Source organism: Amia ocellicauda, chromosome 10 (genome assembly GCF_036373705.1).
Source record: "Amia ocellicauda isolate fAmiCal2 chromosome 10, fAmiCal2.hap1, whole genome shotgun sequence".
NCBI classification, from domain to species: Eukaryota; Metazoa; Chordata; class Actinopteri; order Amiiformes; family Amiidae; genus Amia; species Amia ocellicauda.
The window spans coordinates 34,799,239-34,825,470 of NC_089859.1; the positions used below are offsets into that span (position 1 = coordinate 34,799,239).

The 26,232-nt window shown below is 41.0% G+C and overlaps 1 protein-coding gene across 1 annotated transcript in view; it reads right to left on the reverse strand.

The window, feature by feature from the left end:
- Positions 1-26,232, reverse strand: part of LOC136760539 (carboxypeptidase Q) — a 168,237-nt gene that overhangs the window by 118,607 nt on the left and 23,398 nt on the right. Inside the window, exon 4 of the mRNA XM_066715976.1 lies at positions 12,745-12,952. Within this exon, the coding sequence (XP_066572073.1) occupies positions 12,745-12,952 (208 nt within the window). The remainder of the gene's footprint in view (positions 1-12,744; positions 12,953-26,232) is intronic.

A 26,232-nucleotide genomic window follows, 5' to 3' on the forward strand; every position in this document is an offset into this window, starting at 1 on the left:
TTTTAACGTGTGATGCAACACTAGAAGACAAAGCAGAAGCAAACAGGAGAGTAATCTGCCTGGTATTTCAGGTGGGTAACTCAGTCATAAATCTTGAGGAAAGTTCAAATCACAAGGTGATAACAATGAACTGGAAAATTGCATGCCTCCTCAAGCATGTAAAATAACAGGGACATAAACTGCTGACCAATTTCACTCAATTGAAAACTCCCTAATGAAACCATCTTCTCTTAAATTAACAGTACTATGTTTCAGGAGTTCACAGACAATGACTCAAATGTGTAGAAAACTGACAAGTTCTTAAAAACAGGTCAAACATTAATTTCCTTTTTTAGTTTTCTACAGATGATGCATTGATTAAATTCTGATAAACATTTAAAAAACAGTCCAAGACGTTTTACTGTATTGGCTTTTTTCTCAGTTTGTTTGTTCTTTTATGAATAGCCATCAATTTATAATAAAAAGCAACTCTATAAACCCTACTTAATCCCCATTGGAAATGATGAAAATTATAGACAGTATTATAGCTATTGCTCCCTCCTGCAAAACAGGGCTATGTGTTAGGGAAAGTTTAAAAGATAAGTCTTGTTTAGCATCAATGACAAAAGTATTTCCTGCCAGAACATCCGAGCTAACCGCCAGTAGTTTAGTTATTACAAAATCTGTGTGTTTTGCTTATGGCCACCTGGAGACCTGCTGTGTTTAATAAAACAGTACAGTACTGGACCAGCTTTTGGGGAGAAATCCAACTTTATAATTAGAAGACTATGCTACTACAAATCATAAAGTGGTATCATTCCAAATCATAAATAGGTATTGCTTATGTTTTTTAGGATCTGTATAATTGTCTGTATGTGTTGCTGAAGCGGGGTTTAAAATGCCAAAAGCCAAATTATTCTCAGATGCATTCATTTCTCAATGTGTATTTGTACTGAATGAATTTACAAGATGTTTGAATATTGAGTCATAAAGTAGTCATTTGAAAACTGAGTAGATGGAAATTCCTCTGTTCTTATTATTCATAAATCACAAGCCATAATATAGCAAAATACAAGTAGTGAATCTTCTTATTTAAACAATAGTATGGGGTTATATGCAATTATGTTGGGCATCATACAAACAAACTCTTCTTATAGTGATAAAGGAGTATATGTGCATATATACAAATATCAGCTGTGCAATGACTTTAAGTGTGGTACAAACCAATTTAATTGAATGACAACAACAGCACTTTATTAACTTATGTGCAATGTCAACCTGATAGATAGAAAGACAATAGACATGTATTGCATAGAAATCTTTTTTGGTTTTCATATGATTGTCATAGAAGTCACTGTATGTCATTATGTCTACCAGGGAGATACACAGCTGTATCTGGTCTGTCACTTCAGTTGCATAATGTGAGTCAATTGACAAGATAAATTAGTCTTATACTCATAACACATACCACAGGGACACAATTTTCAAGGTATTTCTTTATCCTGATCTACACTGAAATAATTTCCGAAAGAGGTATGGATCTACTTATTAGGTTGTTTAGTTTATAGGAGCAGCAGGACATGAACACATTCTGTTTGCAAGCCTAATTTATTTTGCAAAAATCTTCAGTAGTTAAAGCAGCTCTGTGGTTAATAAAAAGGTACAGAGTGGTTGATAATCATTCATGGCAACATATGAGGAAAGGCTAAAATTTATGTCTCACCATATTTACCATTAGCCAATTCAATAACTGCTTTATTTAACCCTAAAACAGAATGGGAAAAAAACTGCACAAAGGAAATACAAACACTTGTGCACACACAAGCACACACATGCTCATATATACATATTTGTGTGTGGATGTGTAGGCCTACATGAGAAAGAGAGAGAGATACTGAAGCGACTAGGGGGGGAGGGGGGTAGAGTAACAAAATCTCCACACTGGAAGACACTGAATAAAAAGTTAAATATTAACATATACAAAAGGTAATGTTAATTTGATATTACACTATAGTATTTATAGAATTTAGGGGAAAGTATAAAACATAAAGGAAATAGTGAAACATACTGACAAACTTTTAAAAATGAAATCAACACTGATCGAATCACATCTCAGGCAAAGCACGAAGGTACTTTTTCCACACACTGACATGCCTTCTCAGATTTCACATTTTAATGATTGAATCTGTGAAATCTCAAGGTAATCATTGTGGCAAAACAGAACAGGCTGAGAATGGCAAGACTGTCTGTGCTGTATTTAGTATTTGTCTACCTGTGGCCCCACTTTTAAAAGTACTCTAAACAGCTACATCTTCATTGCTCCAAATTAATGTGTAATCTTCTAGCCATTCCAAAAATTGATACAAATGCATCTGGTGATGCATTAAATGATTGATGGGATTGATTTGTTTTTTTAAATTATGTATTTAATCAATGTCAATGCTAACTGCTCAGGACAGTAAGTGTTTCACATAAGAACTGGAAGGGTTACTAAATACTAAACTTCAGAGTATTTTGTTTCTTTTTACAAAACCATAACAAATTATAAGAATGGGTCTTAGCAGAATGTATGTTTATACATACGTTCCCATGCTGTATAGCTAGTCAACAAAGAAAATATTCAGAGCTGGATTTAAAAAACTAAAATGGAACAAACATCAGAAATTTACTGTGGGGGCTTAGCAAATAACAGCTGTGCTTTGAAGGTTTGATAAAGATTTTTATGATTCAATAATCTAATTATCTCTCTTATAATACCAGATATTAGTTAATTCTTTTATTTTTAAACTATATAATTAAAATAATGAGTTGTTGTTTCAAAACAATGTTGTCATAATTTCCCCAAGTGCCGGTATCTAAGCTAATAATAACATCAGAAATCTTTAAACTCGTTACATAATGGAAAAATCCCTCAGACTGTGAAAGTGACTAATCTTGGATAGGGTACACAGCATTCTGGGCTGTACACTAACCTGAAATGTGCACATAAAGGAAGACATTTAGTGTCGTCTCCCATGACTATCTGATTCAAAGTCACCCACGGAAACATTGTTGGTATGCAGTTTCTATTTATTGTCAGTCTGAATTAACGCATTGTGATTACAGAGCATATGATGTAGCTCCTGTTTGAACTTCCCTTTTCACTGTAGAAAGTATTTAAAGCAAAGACGTATACAACTACACTGATAATAATAATTATAATAACCATAATTGTTTGAAGGTCCATGTGCTTGCCAGGTCCCTGAAAGACAGTTCTCAACATTTTGAGGTTTGTCAAGCTATTCACAGTGGCATTTTTAACCTCATGAAGAAGATTAAATGCTCGTGTGAAACAATTCAATACTTTGATTTGCTTAATGCCCATTATTTACATTAATTTGTACACCCATATTATCCAGAGATACCTTTCATTTCTTAAGTCACCATCTCTGCAGCCAAATAGAGTGTAATATTTATTTAAATGTCCAGGGTGACTTCTGCTATTTGAGATTATTAATTTTTTTCTTTGTTTTTGATAAATCCACATACAACTCAAAGCAATTAGAATTTATCTTGGACGACTTGACAGTTAGCATTCTTCTTTCTTGTCTTTGTTTTCTTCATCTTCTTTGTCATCTTCATGTCGTTATAATTATTGTAAGTAGTAGTTGTAAGCACATATAGTAAGTTATGTTATTGTATGTACCAGTGTATTACCAGTGTGATAAAGACTAAACCTGTGTAATTAATGCAGATTTCTTACACTGATATAGGAAAACTTTAGAAACTACAACTTCTGCTGTCTGTATTATATTTTTATACCCGTAGTCTCACATCCGTATTCTACATTTCAGTATGTATTCATTTAAGTAAGAAACATGGTGAGCAATTGAAAGCACAACGCATATGAATTATTTGATTTTCAAATCGAGAAACTATATAAAAGGAAACCACTGTGAAAATCTTAAAGAGATGACAAGAGCTCTGAAAGAATGACAGGAATTTATTATAGATGGAAAGGGAACAAATGTAATTTAGTAAGACTTAAATCTTATTATAGATATTGCAGCAGGGGCTCCTAGTGGAAAAATATACTTTTTTTTTCCTAAAGTAAACATTTCAATGTCATAGATCACAGGAAAGACAAATTAAACCTAATGTAGCAAAAGTAAGATTAATGGTAACTTAATACATTATTTAGAGATTTGTTTTTCCTCGGGTTATCAGGTTTGGGACTTGAGAAAACGATGGTTTATTTATGACTACAAAAAGGTATTGGTGATTAAAACACTCTGATGCCATTTGCAAAAAAAAAAAGAAAAGAAAAAACACTTTGGAGCAAAGTCTGTCACTTTGTATTCCCTCATGCATTGAGTACATTGTGTGGTTCATTCCAGACATAAAACCAACTTGCATGGTATGTACTGTACTAGTATTCATTTCATGTTGCATCAACATACCTTATTTATTATCTTGTGCAACATGAAACCACTGATTTAGATGGAAGGCAAATCATGACAAAAATACAATTGCAAGACTGATAAAAGGTTTAATTGGAATGATGAGCTAGGGAAATGACAACATTGATTATGTTATACAATTACTGTGGCCTTTAGATAGCTTTTCCAAAACTATACATAAGATCTGCTAAATACATGTCTACTCATAATAGCATTGAAAGAAAGCACAATAATATAACCACTCTCTGTATTCTGAGATGGGGCTAACTAAAATTATATTAAAAGTAAAGTCCTAACTGTAAAGTTCAGATTGTTTCTCATGACAGCTGATGGGATGTGGTTGAGAGCCATACAACAAAATGTTGTGGACAAATGTTTTGTAGACTCACCAATACTTCCCATCCAATGGTCATAAAAATGTATACTTCAGTTTTGGAACAAGACAGAAACTATTTTCATTCCCGCTTCATGTTATTTCAAAATGTAGCAAGGTCTTTAAGCATTGCGAGTTTGGTGCTGTGTGGGGAGTTCAGAACAGATGCCATATTGTAAACCCATGAATAAAGGTTATATGTCTTGGCATAAAAGAAAATCAGATGTTGAGAAGAAATGGAATACATGATACAAGCATATTATCTATACTTTACTTCAATAAATATTGCTCATTAAATTATACTTATTTATCAATGATATATGATATTGAGGACGTTACAGAAGACTTCACCATTAACATGGATCCAGCGGCTTTACCTGATGTTGCTGCAGCTTTGATGGCTCAGGGGGCATTGTTGGGAGAACACGACGAAATGCTACTTCAGATCAACTCCACACTAGAACAGCTAATGAGGAAATTACCTGCTTTATCTCTCGAGTCCACAAGACAGACAACGCCAGAAGCAACCCCAGGCTTGTCAGCTTCTCCAGTTCCAGACAGACCTGTACATTTGGCCATCCCAGACAAATATGACGGCTCACCAGACCCCTGCGAGGGTTTTATATTACAGTGCTCCCTTTATTTTGCCCATTTACCAACTTCCTTCCCTTCTGATGACTCGAAGATCGCCTTTATTATTACATTACTTACCGGAAAGGCACTTCGGTGGGCATCAGCTGTATGGGCTCGTAAGGGCGAAGTAACACGATCTCTCCCAGCTTTTCTTGAATATTTCAAGCTGGTGTTCCATCATCCGACAGCCGGGAAGGACGCTGGTGAACAACTGTTCTCTCTCTGTCAGGGTACCTCTTCTGCCGCTGAATATGCTCTGGAGTTCCAGACCTTGGCTGAGATCAGTGGATGGGGTGAGCCTTCATTAATTACTCTTTTTTTGTCGTGGCTTACGTGATGATTTACAAGCAGAATTAGCTTGCAAGGGAGACCACACTCGATCTGGAACAGTGAATACAACTTGCCATCAGTCTCGACAACCTTATAAGATCCCGAGGCAAACGGTCTTTGTCTGCTACATCCCGGTTATCCACTAGATCTTCTTTCAAGCCTAGCCCTGTTACAGAACCAGAAGCCATGCAGATAGGAAGGACTCGACTACCTGCCGAGGAAAGACAGGAGGATACAACAGCGCCTCTGCCTTTATTGTGGTCAATCTGGTCATTTCCGAGACGCCTGTCCTAATCTTCCTGGATCTTCTTCGGCCACTCCACAGAAATCAGTGAGTACTTGTCCCCTGATAATACTTGCTCAGTGTATGCTTTCAGTACGCATCTAGCTCCACACTCAACACATCTTTTTATCTGCTTTAATAGATTCGGGGTCCGCAGGAAACTTCATAGACAGAAGAACTGCGGAGCGTTTGAACCTTCCTCTCTCACCGTTCTTGCCACCAATTAATGTCAGAGCAATCAACAACCAACCCATCGGTTCCGATCCAGTTTCACAGAAAACCAAGCCAATCACCATGTCCATCAGAAACCTACATTCTGAAAAACTGCCTTTCTTAGCAATTGATTCTCCTGGAGCTGACATAATACTTGGACATCCCTGGCTCGTTCATCATAATCCTGTCATTTCTTGGATCAAGGGGACTATTATTTCTTGGGGAGAACATTGCCTTTCTAATTGTCTTTCTTCACCTTGCAGAGCCACCCATATCGAGAGTCCATTTCTATCAACCCCGCCCGAGTTTCCATCAGAATACAAGAATCTGGCTGCCGTGTTTAGCAAATCCCGAGCCTCCTCTCTGCCTCCACATCGTCCTTGGGATTGCGCTATTGATCTTCTCCCTGGCTCTACTCTACCTCGGGGCAGAATCTTTCCTCTCTCTCTTCCAGGGTCGCAGGCTATGGAGGAGTACATCAAGGAGGCTTTAGCACAAGGCATAATCCGGCCATCCACTTCACCTGCTGCGGCAAGCTTCTTCTTCGTGGACGAAGAAGAAGGACGGTGGTTTAAGACCCTGTATTGATTATAGGGGACTTAATGAAATTACAGTCAAGTATAGATATCCTTTACCTTTAGTTCCTGCTGCCTTGGAACAGGTAAGAGGAGCTCGATACTTCACTAAACTTGATCTGCGTAGTGCTTACAATCTATTCCAAATACAAAAAGGTGATGAGTGGAAGACAGCATTTATTACTAACACTGGACACTATGAATATTTAGTCATGCCCTTTGGTCTGGTCAATGCACCTTCAGTCTTTCAAGCTTTCGTGAATGAGGTGTTACGTCCTTATCTTCATCGCTTTGTACTTGCCTACACTGATGACATTCTGGTTTACTCCTCTACTCTCTCAGAACATATCTCCCAGGTTCGACAGGTGCTGCAATGTCTGTTGCAAAATGGACTCTATATCAAAGCCGAGAAATGTGAATTTCATTGACAGCTAGTTGCCTTTTTGGGATACATCATCGATACCAGTGGAGTTCACATGGATCCTGAGAAAGTGAGAGCAGTAACTGAGTGGCCTCAGCCTCAAACAATTAAGGAGTTGCAATGTTTCTTGGGTTTTGCCGACTTTTATCGTCGCTTCATCCGAAACTTCAGTTCAGTCACATCTCCTTTAACTTCTTTATTAAAGGGCTCTGCTCTTCGTTTATTATGGACGGATTCTGCTGAAGTCGCCTTTAAGAAACTCAAGTCCCTGTTTACCACTGCTCCAGTCCTCAAGCACCCAGACCCTAATCTCCCTTTCATGGTAGAAGTAGATGCTTCTGAAAACGATGTCGGGGCAGTGCTCTCTCAAAGACACAATCAACCACCAAAGCTCCATCCCTGAGCGTTCTTCTCAAGGAAATTATCACCTGCGGAGAGGAATTATGACATCGGTAACAGGGAACTCTTGGCAGTAAAGTTGGCCTTTGAGGAGTGGAGGCATTGGCCGGAAGGATCCAAACATCCATTTCTGGTACTCACGGATCATAGAAATTTGGAATACATTCGAGCAGCAAAACGTCTCAACCCCCGTCAAGCGCGCTGGGCATTATTTTTTACCCGTTTTCAATTCACCATGACTTATCGCCCAGGATCTAAAAACACCCAAGGCGGACGCTCTATCTCGTCAGTTTGACTCGGTTCATGAACCCCTATCTGATGCTCCAATTCTACCCTCAACTTGTATTGTCGCCCCAATCAAATGGAATTTCTTGGATGAACTTCAAAGGGAACTTTCCTCTAATCCTGCCCCTTCTACATGTCCTTCCAATAAGATCTATGTACCTACATCCAAACGTTCTACCCTTCTGCAATGGATACATTCTAATCCCGCTTCTGGACATCCAGGAATCCATCGCACTATTGCCCTGATTAAACAGAAATTCTGGTGGCCCACTCTGGCACAAGATACTACCCAGTTTGTTAATGCATGCTCCATCTGTGCCCAGTCTAAATCTTCACGACATCCCCTCTCTGGTCTCCTGGAGCCTCTTCCAATTCCACAACATCCCTGGTCTCATATTTCTATTGATTTTGTTACTGATCTTCCCAGCTCTCAGGGTTATACTACCATTTTTGTAGCAATAGATCGTTTTTCTAAATCATGTCGGCTTATACCTTTACAGAAGCTTCCCACCGCGCTTGAAACTGCAGAACTTCTTTTCCATCACGTGTTCCGCATTTATGGGATTCCTGAAGACATTGTTTCCGGCCAAGGCCCTCAATTCACCTCCCACGTTTGGTCTGCTTTATTCAAGGCTCTGAATATTAAGGTCAGTCTCATCTCCGGTTACCATCCACAATCTAATGGTCAAACAGAACGTCTTAATCAAGAGGTCATGCGTTTTCTTCGTTCATACTGTAGCACCTCCCAAGATGATTGGAGTCGTTTTTTGCCATGGGCTGAGTACGCCCAGAATTCCCTGACCAGTTCTTCCACAGGCCTCACCCCCTTTCAGTGTGTCTTAGGATACCAACCGCCTCCGTTTCCTTGGAATGAGGAGTCTACCGACATCCCAGCAGTCGATTTGTTCCGTCGCAGTGCAGATGTATGGAATGCTACACACGTCCGTCTCCAAAGAGCTATACGCCGTCAAAAGACTTTGGCAAATCGACATCAATAACCCGCCCCGCAATACCACCCAGGACAGTTGGTTTGGCTATCTACTAAAGATATTAAACTTAAACTCCCATCCAAGAAATTGAGCCCTCGCTTTATCGGTCCATTTCCTGTTCTCCGCCAAATCAATCCAGTTACCTATCGTCTCCAGTTACCTTCTCACTACAAGATTTGTTAAAACCTGTACACCCCGATCCCTCCTCTCCTTCTGATTCTCCTCAGGATTCTTCTTCTTCTTCTTCTTCTTCATCTTCTTCTTCTCCTCCGCCTCCTACTCCCTTGGATCTAGACGACAGTCCGGCATATGCTGTCAGAACCCTGTTACGGTCTCGTCGCCACAGAGGACGCCTGCAGGGGTCGACTGGGAGGGGTATGGTCCAGAGGAATGTTCTTGGGTTCTAGCCTCGGATATCCTGGATCCGTCTCTCATTGCGGACTTTCACAGGGCTCATCCTACTGCTCCTGCTCCTCGGCCTCGTGGCCATTCTCGCCGCCGTTCTCATTACTCTGGTCCAGCCGAGGCCGATTCTAGGGAGGGGGGTACTGTCACGGTCTCCCCTGCTCCTAACTTAGTTCACCACCAGAGGTCTCCCTCTCCCGAATACTAATCTATTGCTTCTCCTTTCCTCTATCCAGCACAACCAGTTTCTCCACATTCTTTCCTTCCAGGTGCACCTGTTCTTTCTTCCTCTTTTACCATTGGCTAATCACTCATTCACCTAGTTCAAACCCTCTCCCCTACATAGTATTTAAACCCCTCTGTTTCCCAGCATAATCGTGAAGTCTTGCATTCTCTCCTGGATCAATTCTGAGCATTGTTTCTTGATTGCCATGTATATTGACCTCTTGCTTCTCTCTCTCGTTTACCCCTTTTTGGATCTCCCCACTAGCCTGTTCGCTGGATCGATTGACCTGGACTGTCCCCGTTTACTCTCTATCGTTTGCCCTTATCGGATTATCTGCTTCAACTCTAAGCCTGCACTTGGATCCTTTCCTTTGGTCCTTGAGGATGTTACAATAGCACTACTGCTGCTAAAGAATTATCATTTTATGAACGTTTTCATCACTGACAGAAGCAGGTCTACTTTCGTCAAGTTTCCAAACAAGAACAAATATTTCCTTCGATGTTCTCAGATAAAGTGATCACAACCAAATGTATAGCATTAATATTGTTATGTCTTGCCATTAACTTGCTGGAGTCTACCTAACATACAAACAGAGGTGCGTAGATCATGTGGAACATGATATTTTTTGTTTAGTTTGTTTTCAATCTAGAACATGAAAACCTATATGTTGGAATACTGTAGTGTATGACAGCCTCACCTATCTTGTGGGATACTGGCTCATCCAAAACGTGTTCTGAATTTTGGCCTGAACTCCTAGAGCCTGCACAGCAATATAAACAGGAGTCCCTTTCACTGGAAAACTGCTGCTTTGGAAGATAAACACAAAATGTAGCCCTTTTCTTCCACAGACAGTGTAAAGAGTGGATCTGCCATATGTGTACCAATCATCAGAATAGGACTGGAATTATTATTTTATTTAGGGTTTCAAAACAAAAAGTTATTATTTCTCATTCAATTAAAGGGACTTGAAATACTATGACAGGAAAATGATTGTCACGAGCTAGTGAATATTGATTAAATGCACTTTTATGTGTCTGACAGGATTCAAACCCTGTCTGCATTTTTTCATTTTTTTCCACTATTTAGCAAAGAGCTACCTCCCACATGTGTTTTACATCTCGCAGAGAAAATGGGGTAAATTAATGAACTCCTGTGGGGATTATTCCCTTTCTAGGATTCACTTACTTCCGCAATTACGTATTTCCTTTCATGAAAATTCAGGAAAAGACAACTGCTGGAACATTTCAAAGGAGGTTTATCAAATCTCTGACATTATGCATTAACCAATTATTATTATATTATTAAATATATCCATAGACGTAAAATATTATAATTATTCAAGCTACAGGTTAAAACCAGATTGAAATTTCTAGTAAAAAATGATTCCTTCTGAAGTTTCACATGTGGAACTATTTTTGTCTCATTATGTTGTTTTCTGTTTCGTTGTATAACAAAGTTGCAAGCAGCGCATTATTTGCTGAATATCAGGGGCACAATTTTGTCTGGGTGGGGGACTGTTAAGAATACGACTTATGCCATTGAACAATACATCTTTGGAGAAGTAGTAATAATGGACTGCAATGGCAATGTTCAAAATACCGTGTACTACAGAATATGCACAAAATAGTTTGGAATGCTGATCATGGCAGAAATATTTGAAAGCTGAACAGTCTTTATTATGGCAGCGCAATAAGGTATCTGGTCACAGATGTGCTAGCTAAAAGACCTAGAACGGAAAGAATTACACGCTGTTAAACTATACCTCAAAATGTTCAGCTTCCTCACCTTACAAAGACTGTGAAACCATTTAACACACAATTGCCAGGATTGCCACAATCTAGCAGAAATTACATTTTACTTATATTAATGTACTGTGCTTTTTCTCATGGTAAATTAGTATGCGAATATAGAAACTGAAAAGTCACATTTAATAGTCCACTGTAATGATTTTCCATTTACATGCCCAATTATATTATAGAAAGTCAGACTTTGAAGAACATTTTTAAAAAGCACAATATATTAATTTTAATTTAACAATTAGTCCCTATTGAGATGACACTCTCTTTTAAACAGAAATATCTATAGTCAGGAAAGTGAGGCAGGGACAGAAAACTACAGGGGAAAACAGTGGCACAACACTAACTCTGCCACAGGGTGTAACAGACCAAGCCTTCACAAATGATCACAGCTACTAGACTTATTCCATCACTCTTCAACAGGGGTGTCAAACTCAGTTCCTGGAGGGACAAACTGTCTTCTGTCCTCAATTAATCAATTCATTTAATTATTTTATCAGTAAGGTTTAAGACAGTAAAAGTTTACTTTAGTAAATTATTTCTCAGAAAATCTCAATTTCAGTTTCTGTATTAAAAGTTCATACATTAATTTATTCATACAAAATATACTGATTACTAGATAATAATTCTGCAACCAAACTTGTCAACACGGTCTCTGCAATACTCTTGAAACACAAATAATTGTTATTGCAAACATCTCTAATGGGTGACTAATTACATCTTCCAAAGCTGCTCCACTTGCTTGGATTCATACAGTTAGTTATTGAAACATTTCCTCATATAGCTGTGTCTTTTAAGCCCTGACATTAGTGTCATTGCTCTGAACTCTGATCTAAAGCTTCAGTACGAAGTACAGTACAGTAAAACTTTACTGTACTTGACATATTTTGTGCAGCTACTCAAAATATTAGTTATTGCATTAGGATTAGAACTACCCCCAGTATCAGAAAAAAGTAAATATGTTTTCTTATATCTCAAAATTTGCTCATGTATAATTAGGGCTTGAAGTTTTTTTATTTTTTTTATTTTTAATGACCAAACAAACTTCTTTTTACGTTGGTTGAGATTTTGATTATATATCACCTTCTTAGTCATTCAAATACAAGACTTAACCAATTACATTAATCACTTCTCCACCCTCACTCTACATGTACAATGTTCTGAGGGCAAATCTAAGGTTATTTAAACACTGGTTTCTCTGGAGACTAAATTCAGGTAACAACATAACCATATCAATAAATAGTACATTACAGAATACAGAGGAACAAATATTCTCCCCTTAATAAACTGGCCAGAAAATGATCAATAAGAAAAACAAATGCCAACAGACAAAACAAGCAATGAAAAGTGGACGTCCAGACACTAATGCACTTAAAAAAAAAAGTAAATTAAGATTACCTGGTCTGGGTACTTGCTGCCAATAATCTCCGCCACTGTGTTGAAGGAGTCAGCGTCTGGGTAGGTTTTGGCCCCCATCTGGAGATGAATCACTATCTTCTTGCCTCTTAGAGCCATCCGTGCCATCATCTCTGCATCTTCCACTGTGATGCAGGCTGTGGGAATGTGTGGCACACCAGGCTGGTAATCTTGCCATCCTGTGTGTGGACTGTAGAACAAAGAGACAGAGGATTACTGCTCATATGCCATTTTCTAAAATTATATTAATATAACATCCTTCTAACTGAAATTATAACTAGGCCCCTTAATTTTCTGCGACGACTTTTACTTATTTCATATATTTTTTTGTCTTTCTTTTGCAATAAATGGGGAAGATCTGAAAAAGATATGGGGGAATGAGAAAATAAGAAATGGACATCAAATAAAAATACACAGAGCTATTTATTAATATCGTTGTTCTCACTGGTTTTGCTTGAGTTATGTATTTTGCATTGCACATAAAGCACAATAACCTAATTAACCAACAAAAAACAAAATGTCCACTATACTATTTGTCTTGCTGTATAAAATTAAATCATGTTAAAAAAAATACAACATAACTTTTAACTGTCTTTTCTGTCATGCATCATGGCAAAACTGCACAGCTCCAAGTGCAGACTATTTCTAAATAGGTCAATCTCAGGGAAGAAAAACAGAAAAAACAATGCTTTAAAAGACATCTCTAATGCATGGAGAGAGCTCAGTATAATTATTATGTAAATAGCTGTCAGTAGTCCAGGAAGACCATGTAGGTGGGACTCGCTGCGGAATCTGAAACATGCTGTATCAGAATGTACTGCAGCAGCAATACCAAGTACACAGCTCTTCTATAAGTATACAGTAATAATACAAAGAAATAGAAAGGGGGTTGGCAGGCAGATAAACCAGAAAAGGTGTTTGCTAAGTAGTCAGATCCTATTTTCCACAGATCACTAGTTCAAATCTGTTATTACTGTATCTGAAATGTCCCAAGCAGCAGCACACATTAGCCAAACAATGCCGGGGTTGAATAGGTTCGAAGCTGGTCAATTTTCTCAGCTTGATGCACAACAGCCATTCCTGTAATTTACTTGGTGCCTCTGGACTTTCAGTGTTATCCGTGGAAGAGGGCACAGTCCTCCTTTCAAAGCTTTAGGCCTGATGTTGGTGATGTTGCTTTGCCTTGTGATCAGATGTGGATGTCAGTGCATGTTACAAAGACAACAAGTGCTGTGTGTTCATCTCTCACATGGATGCACAACAAATTTAGCAGTGAGCAGTGCTGAATAACTATGGGCAGTTTAAAAATGGAGAGTATAAATAGAATAAGTATTCACACATTTAAAAAAATGAAAAAATACAATCTCTAAGACAATAAGAACATAAGAAAGTTTACAAACGGGAGGAGGCCATTCGATCCATCGTGCTCGTTTGGTGTCCATTAATAACTAAGTGATCCAAGGATCCTATCCAGTCTATTTTTAAATGTTCCCAAATTTTCAGCTTCAACCACATCACTGGGGAGTTTGTTCCAGATTGTGACAACTCCCTGTGTAAAGAAGTGTCTCCTGTTTTCCGTTTTGAATGCCATGAAGCCCAATTTCCATTTGTGTCCCTGGGTGCGTGTGTCTGGAAAAGGTCCTCTGGTTTGATGTGGTCGATGCCTTTCATGATTTTGAAGACTTGAATCAAGTCCCCACATAGTCTCCTCTGTTCCAGGGAAAAAAGGTTCAGTTCCCTCAGTCTCTCAGTAGGACATTCCCTTCAGACCTGGAATAAGTCTGGTTGCTCTCTTCTGAACTGCCTCTAGAGCAGCAATATCTTATTTGAAGTGTGGAGCCCAGAACTGAACACAGTATCCAGATGAGCTCTAACTAGTGCATTGTACAGTCTGAACATTACTGCCCTTGATTTAAATTCTACACTTCTGACAATATACCCTAGCATTCTGTTTGCCTTTTTTATTGCTTCCCCAAATTGTTTGGATGGGGAAAGTGAGGAGTCCATGTAGACTCCAATGTCTTTCTCATGCGTTACTTCATCTAGTTCTATTCCTCCCATAATGTCATTATAGTGGACATTTTTGTTACCTGCATGTAATACCTTGCACTTGTCCACATTGAATTTCATCTACCAGGTGTCGGCCCACAACTGAATATTATCTAAGTCCCTTTGAATAACCTGTGCAGCCGAGATTACATCTGCCAAGCCACCTATTTTAAGTTCATCTATCCCAGGGTCCAGATCATTAATATATATTAGAAAAAGCACAGGCCCTAATACTGATCCCTGTGGAACTCCACTAACAACCTCAATCCAGTTAGAAGCAACTCATCTAATCGACACCCTCTGTTTCCTATACATCAACCAATTCATAATCCATCTACTTACATTACCCTCAATGCCTACAGCTTCCAATTTGAGGATCAGTCTTTGGTGTGGAACCTTATCAGAAGCTTTTTGAAAATCTAAGTATATCATATCATATGCTTTCACATGATCTACAGCTGCAGTTGCATGTTCAAAAAACTCCAATAAATTAGTAAGACATGATCTGCCTTGTCTAAACCCATGTTGACTATCTCCAAGAATATGGTTTTCATTAAGATGCTCCTCTATTTTCTGTCTAATCATTTTTTCCAACATTTTACAGGTAATGCAGGTGAGACTGATTGGCCTGTAATTTCCTGGCTCAGTTTTGTCCCCTTTCTTGTGAATGGGTATGACATTTGTTGTCTTCCAGTCAGTTGGCACATCCCCCATTCTAAGTGTCATTTGGAATATTTGAGTTAGCGGCCTATAAATTATTTCCCTCATTTCTTTAAGTACTGTTGGAAAGATCCCATCTGGCCCAGGTGATTTGTTTTTAATCCTGCTAGTCCCTTTAGTACCTCCTCCTCAGTTATCCTGATCTCTCTTAGGGTTTGACTGGACTGGTTGTTAACCTGTGGCATGTTATCATTTTTTTATTTTGTAAAAACCTCTATGAAATACTCATTTAGAACATTTGCCACATCTTGTTCATTTCCCAAGATACTTCAATTTTTGCCCTTTATCTGATTCACTTCCTCCTGATCCCTTTCTTAAGATCTCTTTGTCTAACTCTTCTAAATGCCGCCTCATACCTTCAAGGTTTGCTTTTCTAAAATTGTAGACCATTGATTTAGACTTGCTCCTTGTTTTTTGAAAGAATGCCTCAAAGCTAACCATAGTGTGATCACAGTTTGCTATTGGTTCTCTAACTAGTGTCCCTCTGACTCTCTTGGTCATTTGAAAAGATCAAGTCAATGCATGCACTCTCCCTGGTTGGTTCCCTGACCAATTGATTTAGAAAGCAGTCATTTACCATCTCAACAATTTCTATTTCTGCTTCTGTAGTCCCAACTGGGCTTTCCCAGTCTATGTTTGGGAAATTGAAATCCCCCATTATAACAGCCACATCCTTGCTACATGCAGTCCTGATTACACTGTACAATGCAACATCTTGCTGAATATCTGAGTTGGGTGGTCTGTAACACACTTCTACCACTAATCCTCCAGATCTTTTATTCAAAAGTTGAACCCACAAAGATTCTGTTTCATTACTAGGATCTAATTTGAGTTCTTCTGCCTCAATGTCATTTCTGATATATAATGCTACCCCACCTCCTCTTCGATTTTGCCTGTCTGTCCTAAACTGTGTGTATCCTTTCAACTTGTATTCATCCCCATCATCTTCTGTAAGCCATGTTTCTGTCACTGCTACAACATCATAGTCACACAGCAGCACTGTGGCTTCTAGGTCTAACATCTTGTTCCTTATACTCCCGGCATTGAGGTACAAACATTTCAGGATTTTCCTAATAGCAGTTTCCCTTTGTTTTCTTTCCTTAGAGGAACATCTCCCGTTGTCAGAGCTCCCTGCCCCCCTGGTCTCTAGTTTAAAAGATTCTCAATTTCTCTGCACATATGCTCTCCCAATGCATTAGTCCCCCTTCTGTTTAGATGTAGACCGTCCGGTTTGTACTGGTCCCATCTATCCCAGAAGAAAGCTCCATAAACCTCAAACCCTCTTCCCTACACCAGGATTTCAACCACGTGTTAAACTTTCTAATCTCTGCCTGTCTCCCTGGCCATGCACGTGGTACCGTAAGTATTTTGGAGAAAACTATCATGGAGGTTCAGGTCTTTAGTTTCTTTCCTAACTCTTTCAATTTGTCTTGCAGAACCTCTGTCCTACCTTTTCCTATGTCATTGATTCCAATGTGGACCATGACCAGTGGATTCCCTCCGTCTTTGGCCAGTAGCCCGTCTACTAGTTTAGGGAGATCTGCAATCTGAGCACCAGGCAGGCAAGATACCATGTGGGTCTCCTTATCACTAGAACACACTGTGTGATCTACGCCTCTAAGAATTGAGTCTCCTACTATAACTACCTCCCTCTTTTGGGGGGGAGTGGGCACCATGGTGCTCTGGTGCTCAGCTGCCCTCCCATCACCCTCTGAGCCATCACTGTCCAATTCGGTGTCCAGCTTTTGGAACCTGTTGGGCATTTCCAGCTCTTGGGATGTCACTAAGGGTTGTGCACACACTTTTCTGCGGTTATGACCTACTGTAACTCAGCAGTTCTATAAACTTTCCTGCTCTACAGTCTCAACTTTCCTAGGTTTTGGCATGCACACCATCTCTCTCATGGGCGGATTGACCATATCACTAATACAGCGCAGATCAACAAGCTGAGCCTCAAGATCACGAACCTTGATCTCTAGGATTTCAACATGCCGACAACGTTCACAAATGAAATCATCTTGGATGAGTTTATCCAGGAAGGCAATCATTCTGCAAACCTGACACTGTAGTGGCCACATGATTCTAAATTTAGTAAGTTGTTGGTGCCCTAAACACTGTCTCTTGGTTCTTGTCCCCTAAATCAACTGCTTGACCTTTTGTCACTGAGAAACAGCGCTGACTGCCTTGGGTAACTCCTGAACACTTCTTTTGTATATTTGTTCCTCTAGAGCTGTTGAAATACCTTTGTGTTCAGCTTCTGGCCACCAATTGACACCTCACTGACTCCACCTCCACAGAATCCCAGATTAGGTCACCTTTCCTTCACTCTAGTCTAACCACACAACAGCTGGACTGAATTAACTACAATTGAGGCAAACAAGGAATGAGATTTACTTCAATTAAGGCAAATCTAAAAACAAGATTAGGAATGCTAAGACGTTCTGAAAGTAAAAACAAAACAAAATAGCTTGCTCTCTCTCACCTGTCCTGTGACTAACTTGGGTAACTCCTGAACATTTCTTAATACTGGCATTAACAATAGTACTGGATATATTAATTGTATTGATTAAATTAACATGGCCGCTAATGGATTAGAGAGCATAATTAGGTACAGTTAGGCCCATAAATATGTGGACAGTGACACAACTGTCATTGTTCTGGCTCTGTACGCCACCACAATGGATTTGAGTTTCAATACTTGGTTGCAAATCCTTTGCAGTCAATGACTGCCTAAAGTCTGGAACCCATAGACATCACCAGATTCTAGGTTTCTTTCCTGGTGATGCTCTGCCAGGCCTGTACTGAAGCCGTCTTTAGATCCTGCTTGTTCTTGGGGTGTTTTGCCTTCAGATTTGCCTTAGAAATCAAAACAAAACAATCAGAGAGATAGCAAAAAGATTAGGTCTGGCCAAATCAACTATTTGATACAGAAAGAACAAAGCAAAGGAACACCAAAAGACCCCAAAAACCACGGAAAACAACTGTGGTGGATGACAGAAGAATTCTTGCCCTGGTTAAAAAAATCCCTTCACAACAGTTGGCCAGATTAAGAACACCGTCCAGGAGGTAGGCGTATCTGTGTCAAAGTCAACAATCAAGAGAAGACTTCACCAGAGTAAATACAGACGGTTTACCACAAGATGTAAACAGGAAACAGGAAGACCAGATTAGAGTTTGCCAAAATAAACTTTATTGTCCATTCAATAGTACAAAGACTTGTAGAAAGACATGAAGATTGCTGTCCACCAACGATCCCCATCCAACTTGACAGAGTCTGAACAATATTGGCAAGAAGAATAAGCAACTATTACACAATCCAGAGGTGCAAACCTGCTAGAGACTTACCCCTAAAACACTCACAGCTCTAACTGCTGCCAAAGGTGGTTCTACCAAGTATTGTCTTATCTAATCAAGACATTTCTGATTATTATTTTTTTAATAAACTGTTGCTTCTCAATACAAATTCTCTTGCTTCTTTAAAGTGTTGAGCAGGTTACATAAAATCAAAGGGTGAAAATAATCCCATTAAAATGCATCAAAAGTCCAAGGCACTATATACAGTGAGGGACAAAAGTATTTGATCCCCTGCTGATTTTGTACATTTGCCCACTGACAAAGAAATGATCAATCTTTAATTTTAATGGTAGGTGTATGTTAACAGTGAGAGACAGAATAACAACAAAATAATCCATAAAAACGCATTTCAAAAAAGTTATCAATTGATTTGCATGTTAATGAGGGAAATAAGTATTTGACCCCTTCGACTTAGTACTTGGTGGCAAAACCCTTGTTGGCAATCACAGAGGTCAGACGTTTCTTGTAGTTGGCCACCAGGTTTACACACATCTCAGGAGGGATTTTGTCCCACTCCTCTTTGCAGATCCTCTCCAAGTCATTAAGGTTTAAAGGCTGACGTTTGGCAACTCGAACCTTCAGCTCCCTCCACAGATTTTCTATGGGATTAAGGTCTGGAGATTGGCTAGGCCACTCCAGGACCTTAATGTGCTTCTTCTTGAGCCACTCCTTTGTTGCCTTGGCTGTGTGTTTTGGGTCATTGTCATGCTGGAATACCCATCCACGACCCATTTTCAATGCTCTGGCTGAGGGAAGGAGGTTCTCACCCAAGATTTGACGGTACATGGCCCCGTCCATCGTCCCTTTGATGCGGTGCAGTTGTCCTGACCCCTTAGCAGAAAAACACCCCCAAAGCATAATGTTTCCACCTCCATGTTTGACGGTGGGGATGGTGTTCTTGGGGTCATTCCTCCTCCTCCAAACACGCCAAGTTGAGTTGATGCCAAAGAGCTCGATTTTGGTCTCATCTGACCACAACACTTTCACCCAGTTCTCCTCTGAATCATTCAGATGTTCATTGGCAAACTTCAGATGGGCCTGTACATGTGCTTTCTTGAGCAGGGGGACCTTGCGGGCGCTGCAGGATTTCAGTCCTTCACGGCGTAGTGTGTTACCAATTGTTTTCTTGGTGACTATGGTCCCAGCTGCCTTGAGATCATTAACAAGATCCTCCCGGGTAGTTCTGGGCTGATTCCTCACCGTTCTCATGATCATTGAAACTCCACGAGGTGAGAGCATGCATGGAGCCCCAGACTGAGGGAGACTGACAGTTATTTTGTGTTTCTTCCATTTGCGAATTATCGCACCAGCTGTTGTCACCTTCTCACCAAGCTGCTTGGTGATGGTCTTGTGTAGGTCTACAATCTTGTCCCTGACATCCTTGGACAGCTCTTTGGTCTTGACCATGGTGGAGAGTTTGGAATCTGATTGATTGATTGCTTCCGTGGACAGGTGTCTTTTATACAGGTACCGAGCTGAGATTAGAGTACTCCCTTTAAGAGATCAATGTACAACTTTTTTGAAATGTGTTTTTCTGGATTTTTTTGTTCAGTCTCTCACTGTTAAAATACACCTACCATTAAAATTATAGACTGGTCGTTTCTTTGTCAGTGGGCAAATGTACAAAATCAGCAGGGGATCAAATACTTTTTTCCCTCACTGTATATATTGTGGCAGTGTGAGAGGCAAGGCTGGGGTCAGGGCGGGTCTTTCAGTGGAGGAGACTACAAAACCTCTCCTCCAAGACTCCAAACCCCAGAAGCCAGCAGGGCTCCTCATGGCCATAGCCCTGCCCACCACTTCCCCTATAAAAGGAAGCAGGAAGCGACCCAGGGAGTGCATGCTTGGCTGGGGTAGCAAGGTGCACAGGAGGGTGAGAAGATGACGGAGAGAGGAGAGAGGAGAGAGGAGAGAGGAGAGAGGAGAGAGGAGAGAGGAGAGAGGAGAGAGGAGAGAGGAGAGAGAAGTTCAAAGTTGACGAATTCACTGGCTTATGACCCTTTTTCTGGACTTGGACCATTCTCCCTCTTAAACCCCGGACTGTCTGACAACCTCCCACCGGTAACGAACTTTGATTACGGACTTTGATTAGGAACCTGCCTTGCCCCTGTCGTACTTCTGTCTGCCCAGTGTCTGCACCTAACCACTTGCACCTTCCTGTTGGAGTTTCTGAACCCGTCTATTCCTGACAAGCTGGAGGTTATCCAAGGAGGTCAGTCTGACATTAAGATGGCTGTGCAAGATTTGCTGGATTTCATGGAGAAATGGAGCCAGCAGCAGCAGGAGGACAAGGCCATGCAGGCAGAGGAGGCAAAGCTCTTGCCGTTGCCCCGCTTCCAGCCTGAAGGAGAAGAGGAAGTGCCTCTTCAACTGCAGTCTTCCCCAACCACTGATTGCAAGGTCTGTCCAGTGTGCCTTGTAGGGAAAGAGTGGTGCTTTCAGGTTGGACAACCTGGGCATGTTTCCCCTGACGGAGAGGAATACTGGGAAGGGGGAAGAGCCTTACCAGTAGAACACTGCCTGGAGCCTGAGGAGGAAGAGGAGAAGCCTCTGTCTGTCCTCAAGCTGGAGACAGAGCAGGAGAGGTCGCTGATGTCCTGCATGGAGGAGGAGGTCGAGCTTCTCTCCCTCTCCACCCCAGAGAGAGGGGTGGAGTTAAATGCCCTCCCTGAGCCTGAGGATGAGGTGGAGTTTACCTCCCTCACAGAGCTGCAATGGGAGGAAGAGTACTGTCTGGAGCCTGAGGAGGAAGAGGAGGAACCTCTGTCTGTCCCTAAGCTGGAGACTGAGCAGGAGACGTGGCTGACGTCCTGCATGGAAGAGGACCTGCAATGGGAGGAACTGCTGCCTTGGCAAATGACACCGGGAGAAGATGAGGAACTGCTTCTTCCACCATGGCCGGGACAAGAGGAAGACCTGACTGGGAGAGAGGAAGAAGAGGACCTTTTGTGGCTAGAGCAAGAGAGCCTCTGTCCACGCCTGCCGCCGCAGCCACAGAGAGCCGAGGTGTTCCTGCCGCCGCAGCCACAGAGGGCCGAGGTGTTCCTGCCGCCGGAAACCCGGAGTGAGAAACCCGAGTGTTCAGAACCCCGGAGGCAGAGACCCGAGTGTCCCATGTTCAAGAGGGAGGAGCCCGAGTGTCCCGTGTCCGAGAGGGAGCACCCCGAGTCTCCCGTGTCCGAGAGGGAGGACCCTGAGTCTCCCGTGTCCGAGAGGGAGGACCCCGAGTGTCCAGAGCCCCGGAGGGAGGAGCCCGAGTCTCCTGAAGATGAGGAAGAGGTACTGCCTTCCTCGTCCCACTCCAAGGAGGCCACACCAGAACAGGAGGTGCCTACAATACAGGAGAAGGCATCACCTGTTTTCCCCTGCACTGAATCAGAGGGGAAGATTATACCACGCCCTGAATCTGGAGAGCAGCCGGTGCAGCCAGAACAGCCGGAGCAAAAGGAACAGCAGCTGCAGATGCTACAGTTAACTCAGTCAGGATCCCGGAAGACAGAGGAGTCACAGCAACCAGAGGTTAACACTCTTGTTCTTCCTCCATCAGGTCTCCTGGACAATCAGAGTTCCTGTCCTCGACCTGAGTTCCTGGCTGCAGCAAAGGAGATGGAGACACCTCAGCGTGCCCAGGACCCGCTGTGTCTCCAGGCTGGAGCAGAGACTGGAGGGGAACCAAGTGATGCTGTGGCAGCAGACAGACAAGCCTGATTCCTGGAGGGATCAGGGAGCAACAGGGGAGCCACCTTCATGGCAGTGCACCCCGAGGACCAGATGGGTGCAATACGGAGAAGGACAGGACATGGGGGAATGGCACATCCACTGCGAGGATGACCCAGCAGATGGAGATCCCATCTGGCTCTTCGGCCCTCCCTCCCGCCCACCCCTTGTGTCTTTTGGAGGTGGGCTTGGCCGTGGTATGGCCGTCATCGTGTGCGCCCCTGGCTTCACTCTTGAGGGGGAGGCTATGTGGCAGTGTGAGAGGCAAGGCTGGGGTCAGGACAGGTCTTTCAGTGGAGGAGAATACAAAACCTCACCTCCAAGACTCCAAACCCCAGAAGCCAGCAGGGCTCCTGATGGCCATAGCCCCACCCACCACTTCCCCTATAAAAGGAAGCAGGAAGCGAACCAGGGTGTGCATGCTTGGCTGGGGTAGCAAGGTGCACAGGAGAGTGAGAGAGTGAGAGAGTGAGAGAGTGAGAGAGTGAGAGAGTGAGAGAGTGAGAGAGTGAGAGCAGGAGAAAGAAGGGAGAAGTTCACAGTTGACGGATTCACTGGCTTACGACCCTTTTTCTGGACCTGGACCATTCTCCCTCTTAAACCGCGGACTGTCTGACAACCTCCCACTGGTAACAAACTTTGATTACGAACCTGCCTTTCCCCTGTCGTACTTCTGTCTGCCCGGTGTTCGGCTCTGCCGACCCGGGCATTTACTGTTATTGTTAGGAGTTTTTGGTTTGTAGTTAGGGACCATTTATGTTTAGTTAGAGCTCAAACAGAGCTAGGTTTGTTTTGTTAGTTTTGCCATTGAGGGGAGTAAATAAAACAGCGAGCCTGTTTTGTACCCTCTGCCTGCCTCCCTACTGTGTGTTTCAAGACCAGACCCTGCCTACATACAAGCCCTTTCTTGTGACAGGCCCCCCAACCCGTTAGTGTGTGTGTGTGTGTGTGTGTGTGTGTGTGTGTGTGTGTGTGTGTGTGTGTGTGTGTGTGTGTGTGTGTGTGTGTGTGTGTGTGTGTGTGTGTGTGTGTGTGTGTGTGTGTGTGTGTGTGTGTAGTGCCTTGGACTTTTGATGCATTTAAATGGGATTGTTTTCACCCTTTTATATATTCGTGGGATACAAAGGGATACAAACTTTTGAACTTGGATTTCCTTATTTAGGTTTGGCTGCATGTTTTCTGTAACTAAAATTTTCTTCTGTACCACACTAATTATGGTTTATATAACCGGTTTACTGTCCTGAAGCAGTAATTCTGTATTGCAAATTACAAATGCTTTCTTTCTTTTCACAAGAGAAGAAGCCAACAGAAATCTAGCATTTAATCTGCTGTTGCTCTAGGAAGTCATACATATAATTTTTCTCGGAGACCCCTATGAACCACTTTGGTCTTCCAAAAGTCATGAGGCTACAAAATATAATTTAATGTTCATAAAAGGCTATAACCAAAATGCTGTTCTAGATTTCTTCAGTTACGACTACTGAAGCAGAAACTGTACTTTGATTCAGCAAAAGGCCTTGCAATTAATTTCTGGCTTGTAGAACACCATTGATAAGACTAAGAAGAAAAGAGCTGCTGAATAAAAGAAAAATGAAAGCATGCATCCATGAGAATATGTGCAGCCTACCAATAAAAGTATAGGAAAAGATTGGGTAAATTGCATCATAACTATTCTTTTACTACATTTTCAGATAGAAAACAAAGGCTGTTTAACATAAAACACAAATCCTCTCTGTATATAAATATCCAGAGAATTTTCAGCAACAACAACATCTGAAACAAACTATTAAATAACTTGGTGTTGAATATAAGTAAAGTCAAATTCTTTATATCAAAGTAACCTGAAAGGTAACATTGTAACTTCAGACAAGAAATATATATTTAAAAGTCAATAAACTTAAATACTGTAACTGGGTGGTATGATTTTCAGTCTTATTCCCCTCTCAGTCTTCTACTCTTATTTTAAGACTTGAGATGTTGCATAAGGCATGCTAGTTACAGTTCTAAAATGAAGAAATGGGCTTGAGCATTTGAGCAATGAATTAAACCTCATTGTGCGAATAAATCTATATATAGTGATGGCATTAAGGTTAGATTTGCTTGTTAGCCTCCTGGCATGTCATTAGAATACAAGTACCACAAGTTGCTTGTAAAGCTTTGCCACATTTAAAGGACAATTTAGCTGATATGTAACAAAAGCCATTAATTGGGGAAACAAAAAAATGTTTTATGCATTTCTCAGTTGTAACTGATTTGCATGTTGACCTTTGTTTGTTTTTGAAAGCTGAAATGATAATTAGGTTTTTCTGCAGTGCAGTCACCACAGAAGACCTGAGATGCAGATTGCTTTTAGTGATCTGGTGTTGCAACTGGTGTTGACCACTGATCATCGCTTTCATGAGGAGGAAATTGCATTGCCTTCCCACATCAGCAAAACCACTGGTATAAAACAGTACAACAGAGTTCATATGCGGTCTGACATACTTAGTTAGAAAGCCACTCTAATGAAGCTTTCCCTCTAACCATACTAATGCCATTCAGATTTGCAGACAATCCAAACTACAATTTATATTATTCTGGGTGACGTAACCCATCATGCATTCATGCAAAGAGAGAACGGATGTTATGTAACAGTGTTGAAGGGATTCAAAGTACAGAGATCATAATGTAACCGTCATGCTTTTCAGTGCCTGAGCTCAGGCCTGACATTTGGAATTAAAGGTAAAGCAGCTCACAGAAACTATACACTCGAACTGTAGAACAGAGCCTGAGAATTACATGATAAGAGGTTATCATCACTTGATCCTTCCTTTTGGGAACAGTTTTATATAACTTCTACCTGGTTTATATTGCCTTAGTTTGAAAGTGCATGACAACACTACCTATGATATTAACAGTTTTCTGGGGGGGGAGCGGGTTTGATGGTAGTTTTGGCTCCCGTTAGAGTGTGCTTACCAACAAACAAACTGTATGGGCATTATAACAACATTGGATAATATATTTAACCTTATTAAGTGAATATATGCATTTATAGTAATTGTATTAAGGTTAGATAATTTGCTTCTTAAATGTCATTAGCATGCAATTGCTACAATTTGCTTGTAAAGCTTGGCTGAAAGAAGACAGTTTAGCTGATATGGAGCACAATCCATGAATTGAAACAATTACACTTTTTACACATTTCTCTGTAGTAACTGATTTGCATTATTTGACCTGCAGAGTACTTCAGAGATGATAATACAAAATGCAATAATTCAATTAAAGGTGTTTTGAGGAGGTGGAGACATAAAATCGGGAGGGAGAAACTAATGCTAATCACGTCAACACTGTCAAAACTACCTATCCTGACAGAGACTTCAATGTTTTTATTTTTTATTTAACATACCCATTTGAATTTTTGTCCCTAGTAAATATGTATCTTTACAGCTTGGCATCTGAACACATTGAATCTGAATTGATGAACAGAGGTGTGTAATTGTAATACATCTCTCTACCATCTACTGAATTAGAGTATTATTTCATTCAGGCTACCTAGAAAATGGTTTTCCATGCCTTCATTCCTCCATGTCATCTCCTGGCACTAACTTAACATGGATCTGACTTTAAATCATCAGAGCAATGCTTATGACT